The sequence below is a fragment of the Malus domestica genome, chromosome 03 (genome assembly GCF_042453785.1).
Source record: "Malus domestica chromosome 03, GDT2T_hap1".
Lineage (NCBI taxonomy): Eukaryota > Viridiplantae > Streptophyta > Magnoliopsida > Rosales > Rosaceae > Malus > Malus domestica.
In genome coordinates, this window is record NC_091663.1 from 18,405,724 (window position 1) to 18,429,027 (window position 23,304).

Consider the following 23,304-nt stretch of genomic DNA (forward strand, 5'->3'; position numbering starts at 1 on the left):
GACTCGTGTACGGATCACGTAATCATGTTGGAGAACTTGCTGATTAATCAAGGTTGAGTGTGCTCGTTATGACACATGTATTTCTCGCCCTAGTTTACACCTCTAGGAGTTGTGCTTCGGAGGCTATTTAAGCTAATTCGTCGGCTTCTGTGTTGTGAACTCGTGAAATGTGTTTGAAAGTAACGTTGTCGAAAGACTCGGCCAAATAGCTAGCAACCATGTGATAGGGCACCAAAGTACAACTCATGCAACAAAAAGTCCCATTAAGTTGATTAATCACAAGTTCGGAATCACTGAGAAGGACACGAATGGCCCGTAAATCATGTAAGACACCGAGATCAATGACAAGGGCTTCCTATTCAGCATGATTATTCGTACAATCAAAATTGAACTTGAAAGAAAAATACTAGCGGCTGTGATTTGGGGATTGAATAACGAACCCAACGCCAGCCGAGATTAAAGTACTAAAACCATCAAAATACATTGTCTAGTAATTATCACGTCTGTCCATGATGCGATGAAAGTTAAGCACTCAAATTAAACCCTCTTGTTGTCAAATTGTAGTATAAATGCAAGTAGGGATCGTTCTAAACCGGGGATTAGGAGGGCTTGCTAAAACCTCTAAACTAACTCAAAAACATAAAAACAAAGTTAAAAATGTTTGAATAGACTCAAAGGACTCAAAACATGTTCACAAGACTCAAAACAACTTAAAAACACTCAAAACTGCCTAAAAACACAAACTAGGCAGTTTTTTACTCTAACACAACTTTGGACGAAATTTGGGTTTGACTTGACTCAAAACACTCTAAAACACAAACAAAAAAGATTTTAAACACTTTGAAATAAGAAAGTAAAAGGGGGATTTTGGTTTTGATGAATTTGAAACAAACAAACAAGTTATAAAACTAGGCAGATTGTAAAACGAATTTAAGAAATAAGATGATGATGGATTAGTTAGAGGTCCGTTCTTCACACATGACACACTTGTATATAAATCGATTTCCAATTGCTTTTCAATAAACTATGATGCTTAACACTCCAGATTAACCGTGATGCACAAATTAATCCTCAGATTTTCCTTTACTCATTGAGTTGGATGAATGCATGCAACAACCCAAATCATTTTCTAAAAGTCCCTTATATGAATGCATAATAGAGATACAATCAGAGATCATTACGTTCAATGAAAATCATAAGTGTTGACGAGGCAATTATAACTATGAATGCATGATACAATTGCCAAGAATTCAATTAACGCGATTGTGATAAACAACCTTCACTACTCATGAATATAAACTTGTAACGATTAGGTGAAACTCATTTATATTCTAGCATCTAATTCATGCATGAAAACTAAGTATGCATCCTTAATAAACATACAAGAATCAGTTATGAATAAAATAGATAATTGAATTGCAATCACAACTTATCAAATCACAATTGGAAGAAATCAATTAAAATCTCAAGCATGTTCATGGCTTCAAACTTCCCCCTAACTAAATAGGGGTTTAGCCACTCATAATTGCAACAAAATTAGAAAATAATAAAGTAGACATTGAAAGCAAGAACGAAGTACACCTAAAACGCTCCAAAGTTCCAAGCTTGAAACGCCAAGGACCTTTGTTTTCACCACCTTGTTGTAGCACAAGTGTCTAGGATGTGTATAGATATATGGATGGAATGGATTTGCACGGCTAAGAGATGAAAGTGTAAGTGTATGGAGTTGTCAGATGTGAAATGGAGTGTCTTTGGATGGATTCCCCCCAAATTATGGTGAAGGGTGGATGTATTTATAGGCTAGGGAGAGGAGTGTATGGAGATGTAATGAGTGGATGTAATGGGTGTAATGGGTGAGTGTTGTGGTAATGAGTGGATGTAATGGGTGTAGTGGGTGGATGTTTGATAATGAGTGGGTGTAATGGGTGTAGTGGGTAGATGTTTGGTAATGAGTGGATGTCATGGGTGTAGTGGATGAGTGTTTGGTAATGAGTGGATGTAATGGGTGTAGTGGGTGGATGTAATGGGTGTAGTGGTAGGTGAATGGATGTGTTGGGTGAAATGAGTGTGCTAAAATGGTTATTTATAGGGAGAGGATGATGCACAAACTTCAAATTTCGTCCATTCCTTTTGCTCCAAGCATATGCCATCCATTCCATGCCCAAAAAATGCTCCAAAATGCACTTCTTTGCCACATTAACCCTTTGGACCTACAAACACACGAAAATAGCTTAAAATACTAAAATAACTACGAACTAACAACATAAATGCCAAGAAACAAGCTGACTAAGTCGCATAAATATGCTCCTATCAAATTCCCCCACACTTAGCTTTTACTAGTCCTCGAGCAAAACAAAACAAACAAAACAAAACACAACCTAGACCTTCCAACAATTACCTCAGGGATTTTTAATGAAACATGACATGTTAAAAATCATCATTCCCACAGATTTTGGTCATCCTTACACTTGAGCACATACTTATAGTCACCACTTACTAGTTCACAATTAACCAATTAAAACGATGTTTTGAATGTAGTAACATGCCTTAGAGAACTTACTCAATTCCTTACAAGATACTCTGTATTTTCACACACATTTTTTGACTACACACCCTACACTAGTTATATGTGAGAAGATTGATGTAAACATGAAAACGAACACTCACATATATGTATAACAAAGAGGGCAATTTTCTGGAGTTATTCAGCATGTTTAGATATGATCTCATGAATGGAATGCTACTACTTAGATGCAAGAACCAGTGACACCATATGCTCAAACCAATTCCAAACTCCACATATTGAAACGTATAACACTCAAGATAAAGTTAAGGGTTGTAACGGGGTTTAAGGGTGATGGCTAGCAAAGAAAGGATAAGGATAATAAACGTTTTGAAAGCAATAGCAAGCAAAGTAATGAAATAGACACTTGGAATCCACTTAATAATGCAGAAATTAACTTTTAAACGCAAAGGGAAGATTCAAGCAACACTTAGGGCCGAATTCAACGTTTTGGACCCTTTCTTCAACAAACAACACTTTAGAGCTCTTTTTTCACATTTTTTTCAACTTTTTTTCACTCTTTTCACAACTTTTCTTCTTTTCATTCTATTTTCCATGAATGTTTCTTTTTTTCTTTTTCTTTTCTACCCGTGCCTAATTAAGGACTTTGGTACACACACACAAATCACTTCCCCCACACTTGTTTTTTTGCAAAAGTTCAACAAAATGAATTCCTTCTAAATTATGTTTTACTATGCTTCAAGAACAAGGGTATGGATGGTCCTAATCTAGCCTAGGTGAGGATAGTGTGGGTTAACAAAGAACATAGACTACAAAAGGCTCAACGGGGTTAAACTTAAGCACATAATGAAATAGGGCACGTCAATTTGGATGTGGTGGTACACAACTTCATCTTGAATATGTGTTATGCAAATCAATAGCATGCTTTGAATGAAATAGGCATGAGTTCTAGCAATTGGAACTAAATGATGAAACGCTTTCTAAGTAGCAACCAAGCAAAGAATAATGAGATCATGCAACGACTTTAGAAAACAATAGTGCACAGATTATTAACTCTCCAAATAAACGTTTAGGCTCAAGTCTCACAAGGTTGTAGCGTTCATTTGAGTTCCTTCCTTCAAGCATGTTACAAAAATTGATTTTTCCTTTATGATTGCATGTGAATTCATAAATTATAACCACAACCAAGCATACACCAAAGAGTAAATCAAATTTTCATCCATGTTTATAACTCTCTTTAACAGTCATGTAATTAAAAACCAAATCCTCATCATTGTGTTGGAAGGTACCCTAAGACACAAATAAACATACAAAAACAACTCTTTTTGGGTTTTTCAAAACAATTTTTCAAAATTTTATGAGATTTTCGGATTTTTATGTCAAAATACACTGAAACACTCCAAAACAGCTTAAAAACACTTAAAACAGCAAGGAATAACACTAGAAGGAATGGGTGATAAACTCTTACGAATTTCATGCAAAACAATGGTTACCCCCCCACATTTAAATGAAACATTGTCCTCAATGTTTCAAGCATAAACTCACACAAAAACAAGCAAATAAACAAACAACGAATAAACATGACAAGTATAGCAAAGTAAAAAAAAAAAAAAAAACAGACAGAGTAGAGTTTAAGAATGCAAATCTGGTTTTGGAGATATATGATCTTGTTGACTTTCCACAGTTTTGATCTCGAACTGGTTTGGAATTCTGAGCAAGGAATATCAGAGTTCCTTGGTTTCAAATCAAACTCCTTCTGTTGGGTTGATTTGATTGTGCAATCTGCATTCTTCTCTGCTTGTTTCTTCTGCACGGCAGGCATGCACGAGGTAGAGGTGTTGGTCTGTTTCTTTCTTCAATCTTTCCAAGTGCCCACCTCTTGCTTTCTTTCTCCTTGTCCCTAGCTAAGGATGAATTGGCAAATTGTCTCTACATGCTTCGAGGTATCATTTTCACTTCCCTTATCTGTTCCCTAGGCAGATGTGGTAGACGAAGAGGAAGCATAAAATGATGAAGATGAGTACTCGAGAGCAAGGCTAGGTAAGCAATCAGGAAGGGGTTCCAGGCAGTCGGTTCCAAATCGGAAGATTGATACCAAGTGCTGGCTGATTGCTCTCTTTCTCCTTGTCCCAAAACAACGACAAGGAGAAGGACAGGGAGAAAGCATGATATGAAATACTCTTGCTTTCAACCTTCATGATATGAAATACTTTTGCTTTGGATGAGTTGTTTGCAGAGGTACCCCAAGGAATAAGGAACACTGAGTGACTCGAGAGGGTTTGTTGGAAAGGTATTCTCGGAGAAGAAGAAGGGTTATGTATGTCTGCCTTGCAATGGAGGGTGAGGGGTGACATTTATAGGAATTAATAACCGATACTATTCTTTCACTCTTGTCAGCAACCGTTGGATGATTTAATAGTAAACTTCACGTGCTTTCTACTTCACAAGAGATCTTCGATAGATTACCCGTAATTTCCACAAAGCTGAGTGTGCATGTGACAGGCGCTGACACGTCTGGAAAAACAAGTGCCTCTTCGATATCTAGAATCGGCGCTTCGATAAACTGCCCGTGATTTCTGCAAAGCTGACTCTGCATGTGACAGATGTTGACACGTCTGTAAAAATGCTTCGACAAATTGCCCGTGATTTCTGCAAAGCTGACTCCACATGTGATAGATGTTGACATGTCTGGAAAAGCAGATGTTTGGAATCGGCGCTTCGACAAACTGCCCGTGATTTCCGCAAAGCTTACTCTGCATGTGACAGATGCTGACACATCTGGAAAAGCAGATTCCTCTCCGATATATGGAATTGCCTCTTCGATCTCTGAAATCCTGTCGAGTGCAAAGGTTGCATGTGACAAGTGCGGACAAATCTGGAAAAGAAGATTGGCCGTGGTTTCTGAGTAAGCCCAGCTTTTGAGAAAGCTAGCGCCTCTTTGATTTTTGAGTTGGCCTCTTCGATTTCTGAGCTCACCTCTTCGATCTTTGAAATCCCATCGAGTGCTGATTTTTATAGAGGTACGCAGGACATTTAAAGCACACTTGAATTTCTGCCTGTAGAAACTCCCTTTTTGCACTTCTACGATCTTGACTTGTCCAACCTCTTCTTTTTTTAACACCTCTGAAAATGTCTGGCCCTCCTACCGTTGTTTTGACATGACCCTTGGTGAAGAGGCAGTCCCGCCTTCTCCAGACAACATATGGCGCCCATCATTCATATCCCTTACTGGTCCCCTTACCGTTGAGGATCCGGTGATGAAGAATGATATAACAGCTGCGATGGTGGCCAGGAACCTTGTCACTCCCAAAGATAACAGACTACTTGCCAAACGGTCTGATGAGTTGGCTGTTAAGGATTCCCTGGCTCTCAGTGTGCAGTGCGCAGGTTCCGTGTCTAATATGGCCCAACGCCTATTTGCCCGAACCCATCAAGTTGAATCATTGGCGGATGAAGTGATGAGTCTCAAGCAGGAGATTAGAGGGCTTAAGCATGAGAATAAACAGTTGCACAGGCTCACACATAACTATGCTACAAACATGAAGAGGAAGATTGACCAGATGCAGGAATTTGATGGTCAGATTTTACTTGATCATCAGAGGTTTGTGGGTTTGTTCCAACAACATTTGCCTTCGTCTTCTGGGGCTGTACCATGTAATGAAGCTCCAAATGATCAACCTCTGATGCTTCCTCCTTCTGGGGCTCCGCCGACTACTGAGACTTCTCCTAAGCAGCCTTTGTGAAGGCTCCCTCTTGTATTTATCTGCTTAATGTTCCTTTCTTTTTTTATGAATGTAAAAATACCTTGCATAACTGTCAGTGTTTCAAAAATAAACCCACACCAAAAAACAATTAAACAAGCAACAAATAAAAATGACAATCATGGTAAAATAAAACTACAGAAAATGGAAGGTTTTTAGGAAAGCAAAACCAATCATGGAGCAATTCAAAAATCTTCCTCATTTGAATACATGGGTTGCCTCCCAAAAAGTGCTTTCTTTAACGTCTTGTTGCCGGACGATACCTTATTTTAAACTCCATTAGGGCTCACGGCATGGAGGGGTATTTCCTCCACCATATGCTCCTCAAACAGGTCGTAATAGGGCTTCAAACGATGCCCATTCACCTTAAATTTATGACCGGTTTTTATGCTTTGGACTTGGATTGCACCATGGGTAAAAACATTAGTAATAACAAATGGTCAAATCCACTTAGAGCGTAACTTACCGAGGAATAACCGAAGGCCAGAATCAAATAGGAGCACTTTCTGTCCCTTGGAAAATGTATTTGTACGAAGCATCTTGTCATGATACACCTTGGTCTTATCCTTGTAAATCTGAGCATTCTAGTATGCCTCGTGCCTAATCTCCTCGAGTTCATTTAATTGGAGCTTTCTATGCACCCCGGCATCATCTATATCCATGTTGAAGGTCATTACAGCCCAATGTGCCTTGTGCTCTAACTTGACAGGCAAATGACATACCTTACCATAGATGAGCCGAAAAGGGGACATGCCAATGGAAGTTTTGTAGGTCGTACGATAAGCCCACAATGCATCGTCTAAGCGCAAGCTCCAATCCTTCCTTGTTGGCCCCACAGTTTTCTCAAGGATTTGATTGATCTCTCTGTTTGAAACCTCGGCTTGCCCATTGGTCTAAGGATGATAGGCTTGCCCATTAGTCTGAGGATGATAAGGTGTTGAAACCTTATGTGTAACGTTGTACTTTTTGAGCAAAGCCTCAATGGTTTGATTACAAAAGTGGGAGCCTCCATCATTAATGAGAACTCTAGGCATTCCAAACCTAGCAAAACTGTTAGTTTTCACAAAATCTGTAACAACCTTAGAATCGTTAGTACGAGTGGCTTTTGCTTTCACCCAATTTGAAACGTAATCAATAGCTAGCAAGATATAAGTGAAACCACAAGATGCAGGGAAAGGACCCATGAAATCAATACCCCAAATGTCAAAAATTTCAACAAAGGATAAGGGTTGCTGCGGCATTTGATCCTTGGTACCTATGTTTCCCATTCTTTGGCACCGATCACACGTTAGACAATAAGTTCTAGCATCTTTAAACAACGTGGGCCAATAAAATCCACATTCAAGAACCTTTAATACCGTTCTTTGAGTGCCAAAATGTCCACCACAAGCATAAGTGTGACAAAATCTTAGGATCGAAAGAAATTCACAATCATGCACATATCTACGCAAAATCTGATCAGAGCAATACTTCCACAAATAGGGATCATCCCAAACATAGAAACGTGCATCTTTTCGAAGTTTATCACATTGGTGCTAAGTGAGAGTGCTAGGAACTTTGTTTAGACACTAAGTAATTCACTAGATCGACATACCATGGTTCACTCACCTCAATGGACAGTAGCTGCTCATCGGGGAAAGTTTCAGGGATGGGCACGTCATGCTCATGCTCCTCATGGACCATTCGGCTTAAGTGGTCAGCCACCACATTCTCGCTTCCTTTCTTGTCTCGAATTTCGATGTCAAACGCTTGAAGATGAAGCATCCAAAGAATGAGCCTCGATTTTGCTTCCTTCTTCGTTAGTAAGTACTTTAAAGCTGCATGATCAGTATAAACAATCACTTTAGTTCCAATTAAGTAAGATCGAAATTTATCTAAAGCAAAGACAACAGCTAGAAGTTCTTTTTCCGTTGTGGAGTAGTTCAATTGGGCATCATTGAGAGTCTGATAGGCATAGTATATAACATGCGGCTGCTTGTCTTTTCTTTGCCCCAAAACAATGCCTAATGCATAGTCGGATGCATCGCACATAAGCTCAAAAGGAAGGCTCCAATCGGGAGGAGCAATGATAGGGGCCGAAGTGAGCTTCTCCTTGAGCTGCTTAAATGCTGATTCACACTCCTCATCAAACTAGAAGGGCACATCTTTTTCAAGCAATCGGCAAAGGGGGTTGGACATCTTGGAAAAATCCTTGATAAAACGCCTATAGAACCCTGCATGGCCAAGAAATGAACGAACCTCTCTAACCGAAGTAGGAGAGGGTAAGTGACGTACAAGGTCTATTTTTGATTTATCTACTTCAATTCCTTTTTCTGAAACAATATGGCCTAAAACTATACCTTGTTTAACCATAAAGTGGCATTTTTCCCAATTCAACACAAGGTTAGTTTTAACACATCGTTTCAAGATCAAGGTCAGATTATCCAAACAATTATCAAAAGACTCCCTAAATACACTGAAATCATCCATAAATACCTCAATTATCTTTTTAACATAATCGGAGAATATACTTACCATACACCTTTGGAAAGTGGCAGGTGCGTTGCATAGGCCGAATGGCATGCGACGATAGGCGAAAGTTCCAAAGGGACATGTGAATGTGGTATTCTCTTGGTCATCCAGTGCTATCACAATTTGGTTATATCCAGAATATCCATCAAGAAAACAATAAAACGCACAACCGGCTAACCTTTCAAGCATTTGGTCGATGAATGGCAATGGAAAGTGATCTTTCCTTGTTGTAGCGTTTAGCTTCCTATAGTCAATACAAACAGGCCATCCAGTTTGAATTCGTGTAGGTACCAACTCGTTCTCATCATTCTTGACAACGGTAACTCCAGACTTCTTGGGATCGACTTGAACTGGTGAAACCCAATGGCTATTGGAGATAGGATAGATCACGCCATAATCTAAGAGCTTGATTATTTCCTTCTTCACAACTTCCATCATAGGAGGGTTGAGACGGCGTTAAGCCTCTCGGGATGGTTTAGTCCCCTCTTCAAGAAGTATGCGGTGCATGCAAGTGGTGGGGCTAATTCCCCTAATGTCGGCCAAGGTCCACCCTATGGCTGTTTTGTGCTCTCGTAGCACCCTTATAAGCTTTTCTTCCTCATGTGCCGTGAGACTTGAAGAAACAATGACGGGAAATGTCTCGTCATCTCCCAAAAATACATACTTCAAATGGTCCGGCAACGGCTTAAGTTCAAGAGTAGGTGCCTGAACAATAGAAGGTAACATCTTAGTAGAAACTAAACTTGAAATTGAGAGCGGAACCTTACCATATTGTCGTGGAAGTGACTCAAGGGCAGCCACAACCTCCACAACTTCCTCATTAAATGGCACGGCATTGGGATCCCAAATCTGGCCATGGGTTTGCATTGCCCCAAGTTCTTGGTTTTTGAGTTTTATGCCCTTCATAATGGCTATTTCAAGGGCATCCTCGTTCAATTCCTCCAGATACTCTTGCGCCAAAGAATCAATAACATCAATAGAAAAGCAAGAGTGATCATCAACGGGATATCTCATAGTTTCAGAAATATTAAAATCGATAACTTCCCCATCGAATTCCATCATCAAAGTTCCCTTGAATACATCAATCTTTGTATGGGATGTCTTCATGAATGGCCTACTAAGGAGAATCGGCAAAGAGGTGGAATGGACTGAATCTTCCATGTCTAAAACGTAAAAATCTGCCGGAAAGATCAAATGGTTCACCTGCACTAAAACATCCTCCAAAACACCTTTTGGGTATACGTTAGAACGATCAGCCAATTGTATAATCACACTATCCTTTTTCAATTCACCCAAGTTCATAGATGCATAAATAGAGTAAGGCATGACATTTATAGATGCACCTAAATCTAGCATTGCATTTTCAAATCGAGTATTGCCAATCACACAGGGAATCGTAAAACTTCCTGGGTCTTTGCATTTAGTGGGCAGTTTACGTTGCAATACGGCTGAAACATTTTCACTTACCTTAACTACCTCTTTGTTTGACATTCTTCTCTTGGTTGTGCATAACTCTTTGAGAAATTTGGCATATTTCAGGACTTGTTTAATTGCCTCAAGGAGTGGAATGTTTACTTGCACTTTTCGGAATGTTTCAAGAATGTCCTTCTCACTCTCGTCCTTGTTCGATTGCATGAACCTACGAGGAAAAGGAACATGGGTCAAATTAGTATTAAGTGAATTTGAACTTAACTTACCTTGTTTGGCCAATTTAGGAATGATAGGGGCCTGGGGCAATGGTTGATTCACCCTTTCCATGGGTGTACTAGTGCTCCCCTCCTCGTTTTGCAGCTTTTCATCCTCTTTTTAGATAGATTTGGGAGTGTCAGACTCACTTCCAACTTCTTTTCCACTACACAACATGATGGCTTTGGCAGATTCAAATCCGCCCTTCGGATTCATAACGGTTGAACTAGGCAACTTACCTTGCTCTCTGAATTGTCCTACAAACTCTGCAATCTGCCCAATTTGCTTCTCCATTTGGTCCACCCTTTTGTCTTGATTTTGCATTGCTTTGGCTTGATTTTCTTGCCCCTGAGACAAATTGGTGAGTAACTTAAGAAGTGTCTCATTATCTAAATATGTACCTGAGGTATTTTGGGCAGGTTGTTGTGGGGCTTGTGTTGGTGCGTATTGCTTGGTATAGAAGCCCGGAGGTTGCTGCCTAAAGCCTCCTTGTTGTTAGGGTTGTTGAGGCTCTCTCCACATGAAATTTGGATGGTCTCTCCAACCTGGATTGTACGTATTAGAATATGGATCGTTCCTTGGCTGGTTTTGACCTTGAAATCCAATTGCATTGGCACTTTCCCATCCACCATTTTCAATCAATTGCGGGCACTTTTCAGAGGCATGTCCTTGGATAGAACACACACCACATACACTTGGTTCTTTCATCCTCATTCCTTCGGCCATCTGAGACACAATGAAAGTAAGATTAGCTAATTGCGATTGAATGTCGGATGTGGAACTTACCTCATTCACATGCTGCCGTGGGGTGTCCCTTTGACCAACGCCTTCATATTGTTGAGCATTCAATGCTCGGTTAGCTATTAAGGTCTTGGCAATCATGGGTGTTTTGTCCACCAAAGCTCCTCCCGCTGAGGCGTCTAGCATTTGGCGTTCAATTGGTAGAAGCCCTTCGTAGAAATATTGAAGAAGAAGCTCCTCCTTCATCTGGTGTTGTGGACATGAAGCAACAAGGGTTTTAAAACGCTCATAGTAAGTGGGAAATGATTCACCTTGGTTTTACTGAATGCCACTAATCCTTTTGCGTAGTAGAATGACTCGAGAGGTTGGGAAAAACTTCTCCAAAAATGCTCGTTTCATATTCTTCCATGATGTGACAGTTCCGGGGTCTAACTCATACAACCAATCTTTAGCCTTTTCTAAGAGAGAAAAGGGAAAAGCCTTCATTTTCAGATGGCTTCCATCAACGTTCACAGGGGTCATGCTCGAGCAAACAACCTCAAACTCCTTCAAGTGTTTATTAGGATATTCCATGGACATCCCATGGAACCTAGGAATGTGATGCAACAAACTTGATTTCAATTCGAACTCGTCCGTCTTCCCTAGGGCAGCCATGGGGTATTGGATGCATAGGGGAGCGACATTGTCCAATCCTGAAGTGGAAAGCTCCTTTATTGTTCGATTGTCCGCTGCCACGTTGGGATCTTCCTTTACAACCTGTGCCGTGGGCTCCTCTTGCTCTTCTACTTTGTCTTCTCCAAGATCTGGTACAGGTTGAGATGGTTGGGGTTCTTGTTGATTCCTTGCTCATCTCAAAGTTCGTTCAAAATTGTCGTCAAAGTCACGGATGTGCTTATGAATAGGTTGAGAACTTCGAGTCATAAACCACCTAAAACAAAAAAACAAGTAAAGTCATCAACTATGAACAAAAACACATGAAAATAAACAAAAAGAAATAACAAGGGATTAGCAATTTGCTAATCCCCAGCAACGGCGCCAAAATTTGATGTGATGAAAGTTAAGCATTCAAATTAAACCCTCTTGTTGTCAAATTGTAATATAAATGCAAGTAGGGATCGTTCTAAACCGAGGATTAGGAGGGCTTGCTAAAACCTCTAAACTAACTCAAAAACATAAAAACAAAGTTAAAAACGTTTGAATACACTCAAAGTACTCAAAACAGGTTCACAAGACTCAAAACAACTTAAAAACACTCAAAACTGCCTAAAAACACAAACTAGGCAGTTTTTGACTCTAACATAACTTTGGACGAAATTTGGGTTTTGACTTGACTCAAAACACTCTAAAACACAAACAAAAAAGATTTTCTACACTTTGAAATAAGAAAGTAAAAGGGGGATTTTGGTTTTGGAGATGTAATGAGTGGATGTAATGGGTGTAGTGGGTGGATGTAATGGGTGTAGTGGTAGGTGAATGGATGTGTTGGGTGAAATGAGTGTGCTAAAATGGTTATTTATAAGGAGAGGATGATGCACAAACTTCAAATTTCGTCCATTCCTTTTGCTCCAAGCATATGCCATCCATTCCATGCCCAAAAATGCTCCAAAATGCACTTCTTTGCCACATTAACCCTTTAGACCTACAAACACACGAAAATAGCTTAAAATACTAAAATAACTATGAACTAACAACATAAATGCCAAGAAACAAGCTAACTAAGTCGCATAAATATGCTCCTATCAGTCCACCATGCCAATTTCAATGTCATTGCCCCCAAACTCATACAACGAGGGGTGTTGGGCCAAGAAATCGGCCAACGTTTGGCATTTGACAGCTTTTTGGGGCACATATTGCAAACTAAATTCGGACAATGTCATTGTCCACTTACCGATTCGGCTCTTTACTATCGACCAAGTGAGCATGTAACGAATGACATCGGTCTGGGCGATGACTTGAGTGACCGACGGGAGCATGTAATGTATGAGTTTTGATGCAGCGAAAAATAAGGCGAGGCAAAGCTTCTCGACGACGGAATAATTAATTTCTAGTGGGTTGAGATTTCGGCTAAGATAAAAAATGGCTTGCTCTCGTCCAGCATCATTGTCTTGTGTAAGAAGGCATCTGATGGATTCTTCGACAACCAAGATGTACAACTTAAGAGGTCTGCCACGTCGTGGCGGAACCAAGTGAAGGGAAATAATGAGATTTATGTGGGATTTCTAGTGACTAGCATGCATATACAATTCAAAATTTATATACATTAGCAACGGAAGCATGTTATCACATAATATCAAAGCTATAGTCATGAAAACCCCCTTCAAGAAGCATAGGTTCATATATGATGCATCTAAGAAATTATTGAAGAACAAAGTGAAGGTATAGTTTCATACCTCTTGATCTAGACTTGAGACCAAGGATTGACCACCTCCAAGCTCTTTGTTCTTGGAACTCCTTGAGCCTAGCCTCCCTCCTTGCTTCCTCCACCTTGCTAGAATGAGTGCTCCTTGGTTCTCCTTTAGTTTCCAAGGTTGAAAACCTCTAAAGATCCACACCCACTAGTGTAGTGAGATGGATGGAGGAATAACCAAAAGAGAGAGAAGATGATTAGCTACTTCTCCCTTATGGTGGCCGGCCTTGTGTGTGTTTTTGGAGAGAGAGATGTTTTCTTCTTTTGTGAAAAATGAACACACAAAACCCTAATGAAACTTTTCACTAAAAGTTCATTTTATATCTAAAAGATAGTTAGCCAACAACTTGACTCCCTCTCTCTCCCTTTCCCTTTATTTGGTCGGCCCCTTTAGTGTTGTTTGGGCTTTGGGCTTTTATTATTTCAAGTCATCCTATGCTTAAATAAAAGCCCAATGGGTTTGGGCTTAATGGGCCCATATTAACCCGAACTTTTCTTTAAGTCCAAAAACGATCTTTCATCGCTTCTATGATTTCTTTAGACTTTCTAATCAATCATAACACTTAATTAATCCAATTAATTTATTCCATCATCCATTAGTTGTCTCATTACAAGAGTGTATCGGTGTACAATCATTTTAGGTTCTAATTAGCAAGGTAGTGAGGTGATTGGCACCAATCCAATTGATTATATTTAATCCAATCACTTAGTGAATTAAAACTTACTTTTAATTCTCCTTCTTCTTTGACGACTACTTATTTAATCATCTAGAAGAACTCACAAGCCATGAGTGACATCTAACCATATATCATGGCTACCCAAGCTAATGTAGAATTTGTTCGGAGAACCTATTCAGTTGGAATTACAATGTAATTCGATCCTTCTCTAAAACAATACTCTTAATCACATTATTAGGGTATGGATATATTATGTCAAACCCCTAATGTGATTATTTCATGTTATATGATTCAATTGAGTCGTATAGGAACGCTTTCCTTTATTACGCTAGATACTTCGGCTGAAGATTCCCGAATCATATCGTAGAGTATTCATCCTCTCATAACGAGGATTAGAGATCCCTTGTTGATCATTCACATGCCTCTAAGAATAAATCATTGACCCCAACAATGCATAGAACACACCCAAGATGAGGTGTGGTCACGTCTCATTATCAAAATGATCAGCAACGTATCCCCAAGACAACTATGATGTCTCAGGTCAAATGATTACTTACATTATTCCAACCATTAGAGTTACTTGCTTGACATGTGAGTAGACCTCCTTGCAAGTACTCTCGTTCGATTGTGTTCAGTGAACTTATTCCCATAATGAGCACCTACATACCTGTCTTAGTGTCACTACACGAATGGGATGAGACTTTCCATCCTTCCAATTAAAGGGGACATAATATGTACTGGTCTATGCATTGTCAGTATCCCTCTGACAATCCTATGACCAAGAACCTTTTTGGACATGATGGTTATGTGAAGGTCTTTGTAGTCTAACATCATTAGATTACTTTTTCCATCGATCCATTGTCCATGGATTCACTATTTAGGACATATATCATTTATTGAGACAGTCCTAATTAGTATCTTTGCCTTTTGATGTATAAGAGTCATCTATACACTCATTCATTGTCCTGAAAGGTTTCTTCCAAAGATTGACTTTCAGGGCATATCTCCAACACCAAGATGGGTGGAGTTGTGAGGGAGACCTTGATCTTCGTAAATGCCTCTTGGTGTTCTGCACGCCATTTGAAGATGTCAGAATCCTTAAGTTTTAAGAACGTGGAAAAGGCTTTCATTTTCCTTGTCGAATTGGCAATGAATCGACGGAGAAAGTTAATCTTGCCAAGCAATGACTGTAGTTGTTTCTTAGTCGTCGAGGGTGGAGCATTGATGATTGCTCGAGCCTTGTTTTCATTTACCTCAATACCACGATGATGTACAAGGAATCCTAAAAAATTACCAGCTGATACGCCGAAAGCACATTTGGTGGGATTCATCTTAAGGTTGTACCGGCGTATAAGTAAGAAAGCCTGACAGAGATCATTCAGATGTGTTTGCTAATGTTTTGATTTGATTACAACATCGTCGATGTAGACTTCGACGATGGTACCAATCAAATCATGGAAAATAGTATTCATGGCTTGTTGATATGTGGCACCGGCGTTCTTGAGGTCGAATGGCATGACGACCCATTCGCATGTGCTGAGTGCCCTCGGGTAACGAAAAGCAATTTTATGAATATCGGCCTCGGTGATGAAAATTTGGTTATAACCAGCATGTCCATCCATAAAAGATAAGATCTCGTGGTTTGTCGTTGCGTCGATTAACAAATCTGAAACTAGCATTGGATACTCGTCTCTAGGAGTTGCCAAGTTTAAATTTTGAAAATCAATATAGATGCGCCGGGCACCACTTTTCTTTAAAATAGGGATGATGTTTGCCAGCCATTCGACGTATCGAGCTATCCGAATAAACCCAGCTTTTAAAAGTCGAACGAGTTCGTCTTTTATGCCGAGTTGTACTTTGGTTGAGAATCGTCGAGGTGGTTGGGGGAATGGTTTACACGCAAGTTTGATGCGCAATTCATGCTCAACTAGTGTGCGATCTAAACCAGGCATCTCATGGTAACTCCAAGCAAAACAACCTTTAAATTCTTTGAGCAAGTTACAAAGCTTGATTTTTACATGTTGGGGGGTAACAATGCACTAATGACCAAAGGTCATGGGTCTTCAGCCGTTCCAACGTTTATTTCCTCCAAAGGATCCTTGACTTGATGTTGACTATCCTCAAGCTCGGCTGGTGCAGCCTGAACTTTGTCAAGTGAAAATATTAGGCCGTTATCTCCTTCGGCCAAAAATTTTATTAAGTTTACACCCGAATTTGGTTTCTTAGAAATAGCATACCAATGGGCCAGCAGTCGTTCCATTGTAGATGAAATCGCAGCTCGGCCAACCAAAGTCTTGTCAAATCCTGATGGACAGTCTCGACGCCATCGTAACTGTTTTTTGTACCGAAATTCGAGTCAGTCATCTTTCCTCGTTCAAACCCTGCAAGGTAATATAGCCGACGTGATCGTCATAATATCGTGCCTGAATCATATTGGTTACAAATGGCTGATTGTCGGTCGGATGAACCACAACTGATTTGCCGTCCTAAAAAATGAGAACTTGATATAAGAAAGAGGGAATGCAATTTGTTTGATGGATCTAATCCTAACTGAGCAAGGCATTATACTCGATCTTGGAGTTGACGATAAAGAATGCAGTCATATGAGTGCGACCTGCAACGCTTACCTCTAAAGGGAGAACTCCTTTGGTCTGAGACTTGTCGCCGACAAAACTGCTTATGGTTATTCCGAATGGAATGAGTTCGTCGTTAAATCATCGTAGTGCCTTCATAATGGATACGGGCATGATATTGACCGTCCCCCCACAATCAACGAAAATTTTGAAGATTGGATAACCTTCAATATGAGTCGTGACATACAACGACTTCAAATGTTAAAGATTAACAGAGGTCGAGCGGGGAAACAATATGGCCAAAGCTGCTTTAAGTTTGTTGTCTTTACTTGCTTGCCCATCTTCTGTGGTGGCGATGAAATCGACTTGTGTTGCTTCCTCGGCAACCACATCGCCATCCAAAAAATTTGGTTGGTGTGTAGTTGGGTGAAACTCAGTAAGTAGAACATGAACCATGATGATTTCCATATTTTCGAAGACTGAAGGGCCCATCGAATCTTCGTCGTTGTCTTCCGGGTTATCGAGGATTGTGGTATCATGCCTTGGAGCATCCTCGACCTGATCATCTTGTGCCTCAATAGGTACTTACCCTTATGGTATGTAAACTGACCATGTTTGATTCTGACTGTTTTCCTCGAGCTCATTCATTATTGGTGTTTAATGTTGCCCTTGCAGTACTTTACGAACTTGTTCTTCATAAGCGATCTGGGCATCCCTTATCTCTAGGTAGGCATCCAAACGTGCCACACGATCTTTCTCATCAGCCATAAAACCGAAGAGAGATACAACCGAGAAGACTTCAAAATGATGTCGTAAATACTGAAGGTCATTAAGAGAAAAAAAGAGCTCGGCGGTTTCTATGTCTGTGTATGGATCGACTTCGAAATTGAGGACCTGAACTTCACTTATATGCTGAAATCTGGCCTTCATTGCTGGATCGGTGGTTTTCTAGATAATTTGCTCGGCATCATGGCAAATCAGTGCCAAGTCAAGAGCTTGAGAGCTTTTTGACACGCCTTGGGTAGGCCGTACAAATCATTGGCAAAATGTTTCTTGTGAAATTCTTGCATGTACTCCAAGGATTCGTCGAGGAATGGAGGGTGTAGATTCCTTTAAACTTTTATTAACGGCTCTTGCGAGGATAATGGGGGACGCTTGCTTTCGACTTCTTTTTTTGAAGTGCTCGAAACGAGCTTTCATATCCTCAGGTCGAAGGAGGAGCTTGATGCACTTCTCGAACTCTTCAATGGTAGTTTCAAAGTCGCGATCAATTACCTTTTTCCCTTATAATTCGGCCATGATTATCGGGGTTTGTCGGTCATTTCCACTTCCTGCGGCTTCTTTTGGTTGCCATTTGGTACCCGCAGTAGCTTGGGCTGCCTGTCGTCGAGCCATGCAGTCTATCTGCTAGCGTTGACGTTTTTGGGATTTGGATAAGGCAGTATACACACCCATGGGAGAATTGTAGCTATACTAACGCTGGTCGCGTGGCTTAGGCGGGTTAAAAAAATTTTGATTCGTTGATGAACTTGAGCTGCTAGAGTTACGCGAGTAATAATCCTCATTATAAAATTGCACGTCGAAATCAAAATGTCGTCTGGCTGAGGTGGGGTCGTCCTTTCGTTTTTTAAGGCCGAGCCTATCTAACACTTTCTGGCTTTGGCGAGGCCAAGTTCCTTTGGAAGTGTTGTCGTGGCCTTGGATGGTTACCGTGGTGTAGGAGCCTGAGGTGGTCATTCCTTTGGTTCAGTTAAAATGACTCGTGCTTTACAACTGCTGCATAAAACCATTGGTTCATCAGTTTCCTCTGCACTGGAGTGTGACATAAATTCGATTATGGCCGGTCCTGAAAACTCTGTGTGTGGTTTGTTGGAAAATAGGTCAATCTTGATTCGCGGCCGAGAATTCTGTTTTGGGACGTGTTGTACTGGAATGAACTCGACCTTCCCTTTCCCTTTACTCTTGGGCAAATGAGCATCTACCATGCCAACTATCGCTAAAGGGAAGGGATCAACGTCGACAATCATCTATTTTTCAGGAAATTTTAGCTTGCCTTTATCAATCCAGCTTTGAATAGCATCACGGAACACGACACAATTGTTTATGGTATGCTTATTCGAATTATAATACTTGCAATACATTTTTCCTTTCTCAACTCTTCGGCCTTAGGAATGTTATGTTTCGGCCGAAGTTTGATGATCTTTACCATCAACAACTGGTCGAAAATTGCATCGGCCTTGGTGATATTGAAAGTCTAAACTTTTAATGTTTTAACTGTCTCTTCAATAGCCGAACAGGTTTTGGCATCCTTGGAGTTAATTTAAGCCAACACCTTGCAAACGTACGATTTATCTATCACTATCTCGGCCGCGTCCACACTAACATATTGGGAATCCTCACCTTCCATCGATACGTAGCTAACCGTGGAATTTTTGTAAATCGTTCCCAGGATAGGGACTTCAAGATCTTTTCTTCTCGGAGCAAATAATCATATTGCTCGACGTGCTTAGCTAGTTATCTCAGAAGTTTGCCCCTAAGAATTTCTTTTTGTACTCCACGTCCAGCCCATTGAAAGCAAGCCTAACAAATTCAACTTCAGGTAAAGGTACTAGACACCAATTTCTGGCCGATTTAAACCTTGTGAGATAATCCATTGGTGACTCATCAGACGATTGAGCCATCCTAGCCAATGAAGAAATTGACATTTCCATCCCCGGCAAAAAGAATTAATAATGGAACTTCTCGACCAGTTCCTCCCAACTTTGGATGGAGTTAGGTGGGAGATTGATGTACCATGCAAATGCCGAGCCTGTCAGCGAGAAGTTGAATAGTCGCAGTTTATGGAAGTCACTATTAACGTTTTTGCACTGCGCAGTGAAACGGGCCACATGTTCTAGCAAGGACATGGATTATTCTCCAGCAAAAAAGCTTAAATCTAGGATCATAAAGCCTTTAGGATATTCAAACTTTTCTACATAAGCTAGGTATGGATGGATGAATTTCGGAAACTTCAGCCCTTTTTTCAAGGCTGAAACGATCATTCTTTGGACTTCAATCATATCCACGGATGTTGTTTCTCCTCTCTGGTCGGATCCGTCTGATCTACTGCTTGATCCTCATTTTTTATCCGAGTCGATAATTTTAAGCCAAGCAGATCATGTGTCGGCCTGTAGCATTGACAACGGATTACCCTTAGGTGGAAATTGTCGAAAACTATCGATGGGCCCAATGTCGTAAATTTTACTAACCAGTAGTTTGAGCATTTTGTTGTGTGCCTCGCCATTACTACGTATTTCTTCAAGTATGCTTCTTACTTCTCGGCTGAGAACTTAAGATTGCTATTCGAGTCTTCTCCGAAGAAAAGATCTAGTTGGTGGATCAGAACCTTTACCATCATCTTCATCGCAGTCATCTACTATTCCTTCAATGAAAACACCTGCAGCTTTGTTGAGAATTTCTGCGTTACGAGGCTGGCTACCGAGACAAACTTCTTTTTCTCGGTATGTTGCACTCGCAACCTCAAGGGTCACAGTAACAAGAAGATTGCTTGCATGTGACAATTCTTGTCCAGGACTCTGAACTGGAAGGCCGGTCGTTGACTTTCCCATGATTGCTTTCTTTTTTACTGACCGTGTTTCATCGGTCATGAACTCCGAGGTTTTAGCATCGGTCCCACCGAGTGTGCCAAAATGTTGATCCTAAAAACTACCAAGGCTATGTGGTGCGCAGGCCGAATAATTAATAAGCTAACTACATCATTCAGTTGTGTCCGAGGCATGCCAACTTGACGGCCGAGCTCGATCGGTGAGTAAAATTTGTTAATGTTGCGTTGAATGCGCTGTTGACTTCTTGACCTTACGACTGCAACTGAGGAAGGAGCACGTCTCGGCCTCGGGTTCGACCACAATGATTATATTTGTAAAAGTATAGGCATGCTGAATCGACACCAGACTATACGGGCACAAATACTTAAAGCAAATGTTCTTAATCGTAAATGTAGTTCGGTCGTCAAAATGTTAAACTCTAAATCCTACTTGTGAGTATCCAATCATAAAATAACTCGGCGTTCAATGTGCAAGCCTGATAATCTGTAACACCTCACTTCGCCGAGAAGGTTAATGACATGACCTTTCCCAATAATGACTCGAAAATCCTTCTCGATCGAGACTTGGATAGATAATCAATCGGCCTTGTCGCTGTGTTGTTTATCCAAACTGAAGGTGCTTCTCGGTCAGCTGATTCTACGACAACAGTGATGTTTATCCAAACTGAAGATGTTCGCTGGTTGCCTTCATAATGTTGTTTATCCAAACGAAGATGTGTCGGTGAAGAAGAAAATAAAAATCTCAAGATGTTTGAGAGGTTTTGCGTAGGGCGAGGTTTGCGCAAGGCAGTTTGTGTGTTGAATTGAAGAGGCTTTGAATGACGCACCCCCTTCTATTTATAGCAGCCAATCTCATCTTGGCCGAATCAGAACTGTACTCGGATTAGGCTTCTTCATCCTAATCTAACTCGAACTCGGCCAATCCTACCTCCACTAGGACTTTGAACCAAACTCTTTATCCAGCCACCTTCACTTTTCAAATCTCAACGTCCTCATTCCATTGAGACTCCTTATCATACTAGGACTAGACCCATCCGTTCTTATCCAAATCACTCTTTCTTGCAATAGGACTTGACCGCCTTAACTGAGCGGCCTATGACTCCTGGCCAACCCATAGCATTTTCAGAAAAGCTTTGGACCAAACATAAACCTATGATCGGCCCAATAATATTATTTTGGGCCCAAACACCAACAGATATAAAAATTAATCTGTGAAAAACTATATCCCAAAGGGTACTACCACCACAAAGATTAATCTGAGCATATGAGATACTCATAAGTTATTTTCAGCTCGTACCAACTCTATAAACTCTTGAAGTCTCAGTTGAAACTCGAATTTACTCTACCATCAATAAAGCATTCAGCATTAGACAAGATAATACCAAGTTTTCGATGTGGTGCATTGAGTGAAATTCAATTGGTATACTTGTCAATATATAGGAACCATTTTGAGGATGGAAGCAGTTCAAGCGTTCAAGGCACCAACTACTACTAACTTAAATGAATTTCAAGAACCATTTTATCAGTAATTCACAAGCAGTTCAAAGAAATGTAGCAGAATCAGAATACATGTGGAAGCAATATCTTTCACCACCATAAAAGCAAAGGCAGCAAAATGACTTACAAAATGACCTAGAATCTATGAAAGATAAGTCATCTCTTTTACTTTCATCTCCTATTATGTATTCCAAGTATGGCGAAACATACGATAGATACCCTAACTAGAACAAATAGTCCCTTGCAATTAGGATACCCAAAAAAATTGTAGGAAGATAATAACAAGTCAAGATTCAGATAAATAAAGGGTACCTAAACCCTTCGCAACTTTCTTCCAGACACAAGCAACAAAACAAATCATTTTAGAGACAAAATAGTATTAACAAACTCGTCTAACCCACCAATTAAAAGAAAGCTTCCTTCCCATCTAACCCAGATCTCCCTTTTCGTATCCTCTCTCTGATCGAACTCTCTCTCGTCCTCTTTCTTTCTCTCCAATTCGACATGATATATAAATAGGCATCCCCATCCTAGGCTTCCCAAAATCCATATCCTCATCCTTTTTAACCTCTAAATTCCCTCCCCACATATGAATCTAAATCAACATCATCAGGTAATTCTAAGTACAGAAAAACTCTGTTCTTGCGGAGATCGATTAAAGTAGTAACGAAACTTAAAATGAAAAAACAGTAATGGAACTTATTCATTAAATAGCCAAAGTCTTACATATTTTTCATCCAAGTAAATAGCCAAATTAAGAGGCAAAATCAAACCTGGAGTGGAATTTGGAGAATGCAGAGATGTAGAGAAGACCAGAGATGACAAGAATGATTATGTCCACTACACGAGGGAGGAGAAAAGAGATACTGAGAGAGGCTACCAGAAGAACATATGGTGGGAGTGAGGGGTTAGGAAGAACATACGGCAGGTCTAGAGAGATGGTTACGGGAGTGGGGAGAGAGAAAGGGATTAGGGCTTTTGTTTTGATCAGATGGTAAAATTGGAAAATATTGGAAAATATAAGGGTTTTTTTTTTGTCCAAAAAGTTCTAATAATATAAGTAAAATAGAATCCAACGGTAGAAATTTACTCTCATTTATCTTACGACTGTTATTTAAATAAAGTCTTTAATAGTTTTTTAATTAATGTAGAAGTGCAAAAAATATAGAAAAAAAAATCTATAAAAGCTTGTAATGACAAGCTTTACAACTTTCGTGAAGAGCTTAACTTCAAAATTCGCCACTATAATCATATAAATTATAGATAAAAATTTAACTGTTGATTGTTATTTACATTTACGTTTCATTTTTCTCATCAAATTTT

The 23,304-nt window shown here is 40.0% G+C and overlaps 1 protein-coding gene across 6 annotated transcripts; it reads right to left on the minus strand.

Annotated features, from left to right (window-relative positions):
* Nucleotides 1-1,392: 1,392 nt before the first annotated feature.
* LOC139194461 (uncharacterized) lies at nucleotides 1,393-22,956 on the minus strand. 6 transcript variants are annotated; one of them, XM_070819099.1, is made up of 5 exons: nucleotides 22,755-22,956; nucleotides 13,112-13,386; nucleotides 12,763-12,862; nucleotides 7,894-12,151; nucleotides 1,393-2,210 (listed from the first exon to the last, which is right to left on the minus strand). In XM_070819099.1, exon 4 carries the CDS (start codon nucleotides 10,552-10,554, stop codon nucleotides 9,253-9,255), a length of 1,302 nt encoding a protein of 433 aa, XP_070675200.1. In that variant the 5' UTR covers nucleotides 10,555-12,151; nucleotides 12,763-12,862; nucleotides 13,112-13,386; nucleotides 22,755-22,956; the 3' UTR covers nucleotides 1,393-2,210; nucleotides 7,894-9,252. The 6 variants fall into 6 exon arrangements, with proteins under 6 accessions (XP_070675200.1, XP_070675201.1, XP_070675197.1 ...); XM_070819100.1 differs by lacking the exon at nucleotides 22,755-22,956 and adding an exon at nucleotides 13,614-22,742; XM_070819096.1 differs by lacking the exon at nucleotides 13,112-13,386.
* Between the last annotated feature and the right edge of the window lie 348 nt (nucleotides 22,957-23,304).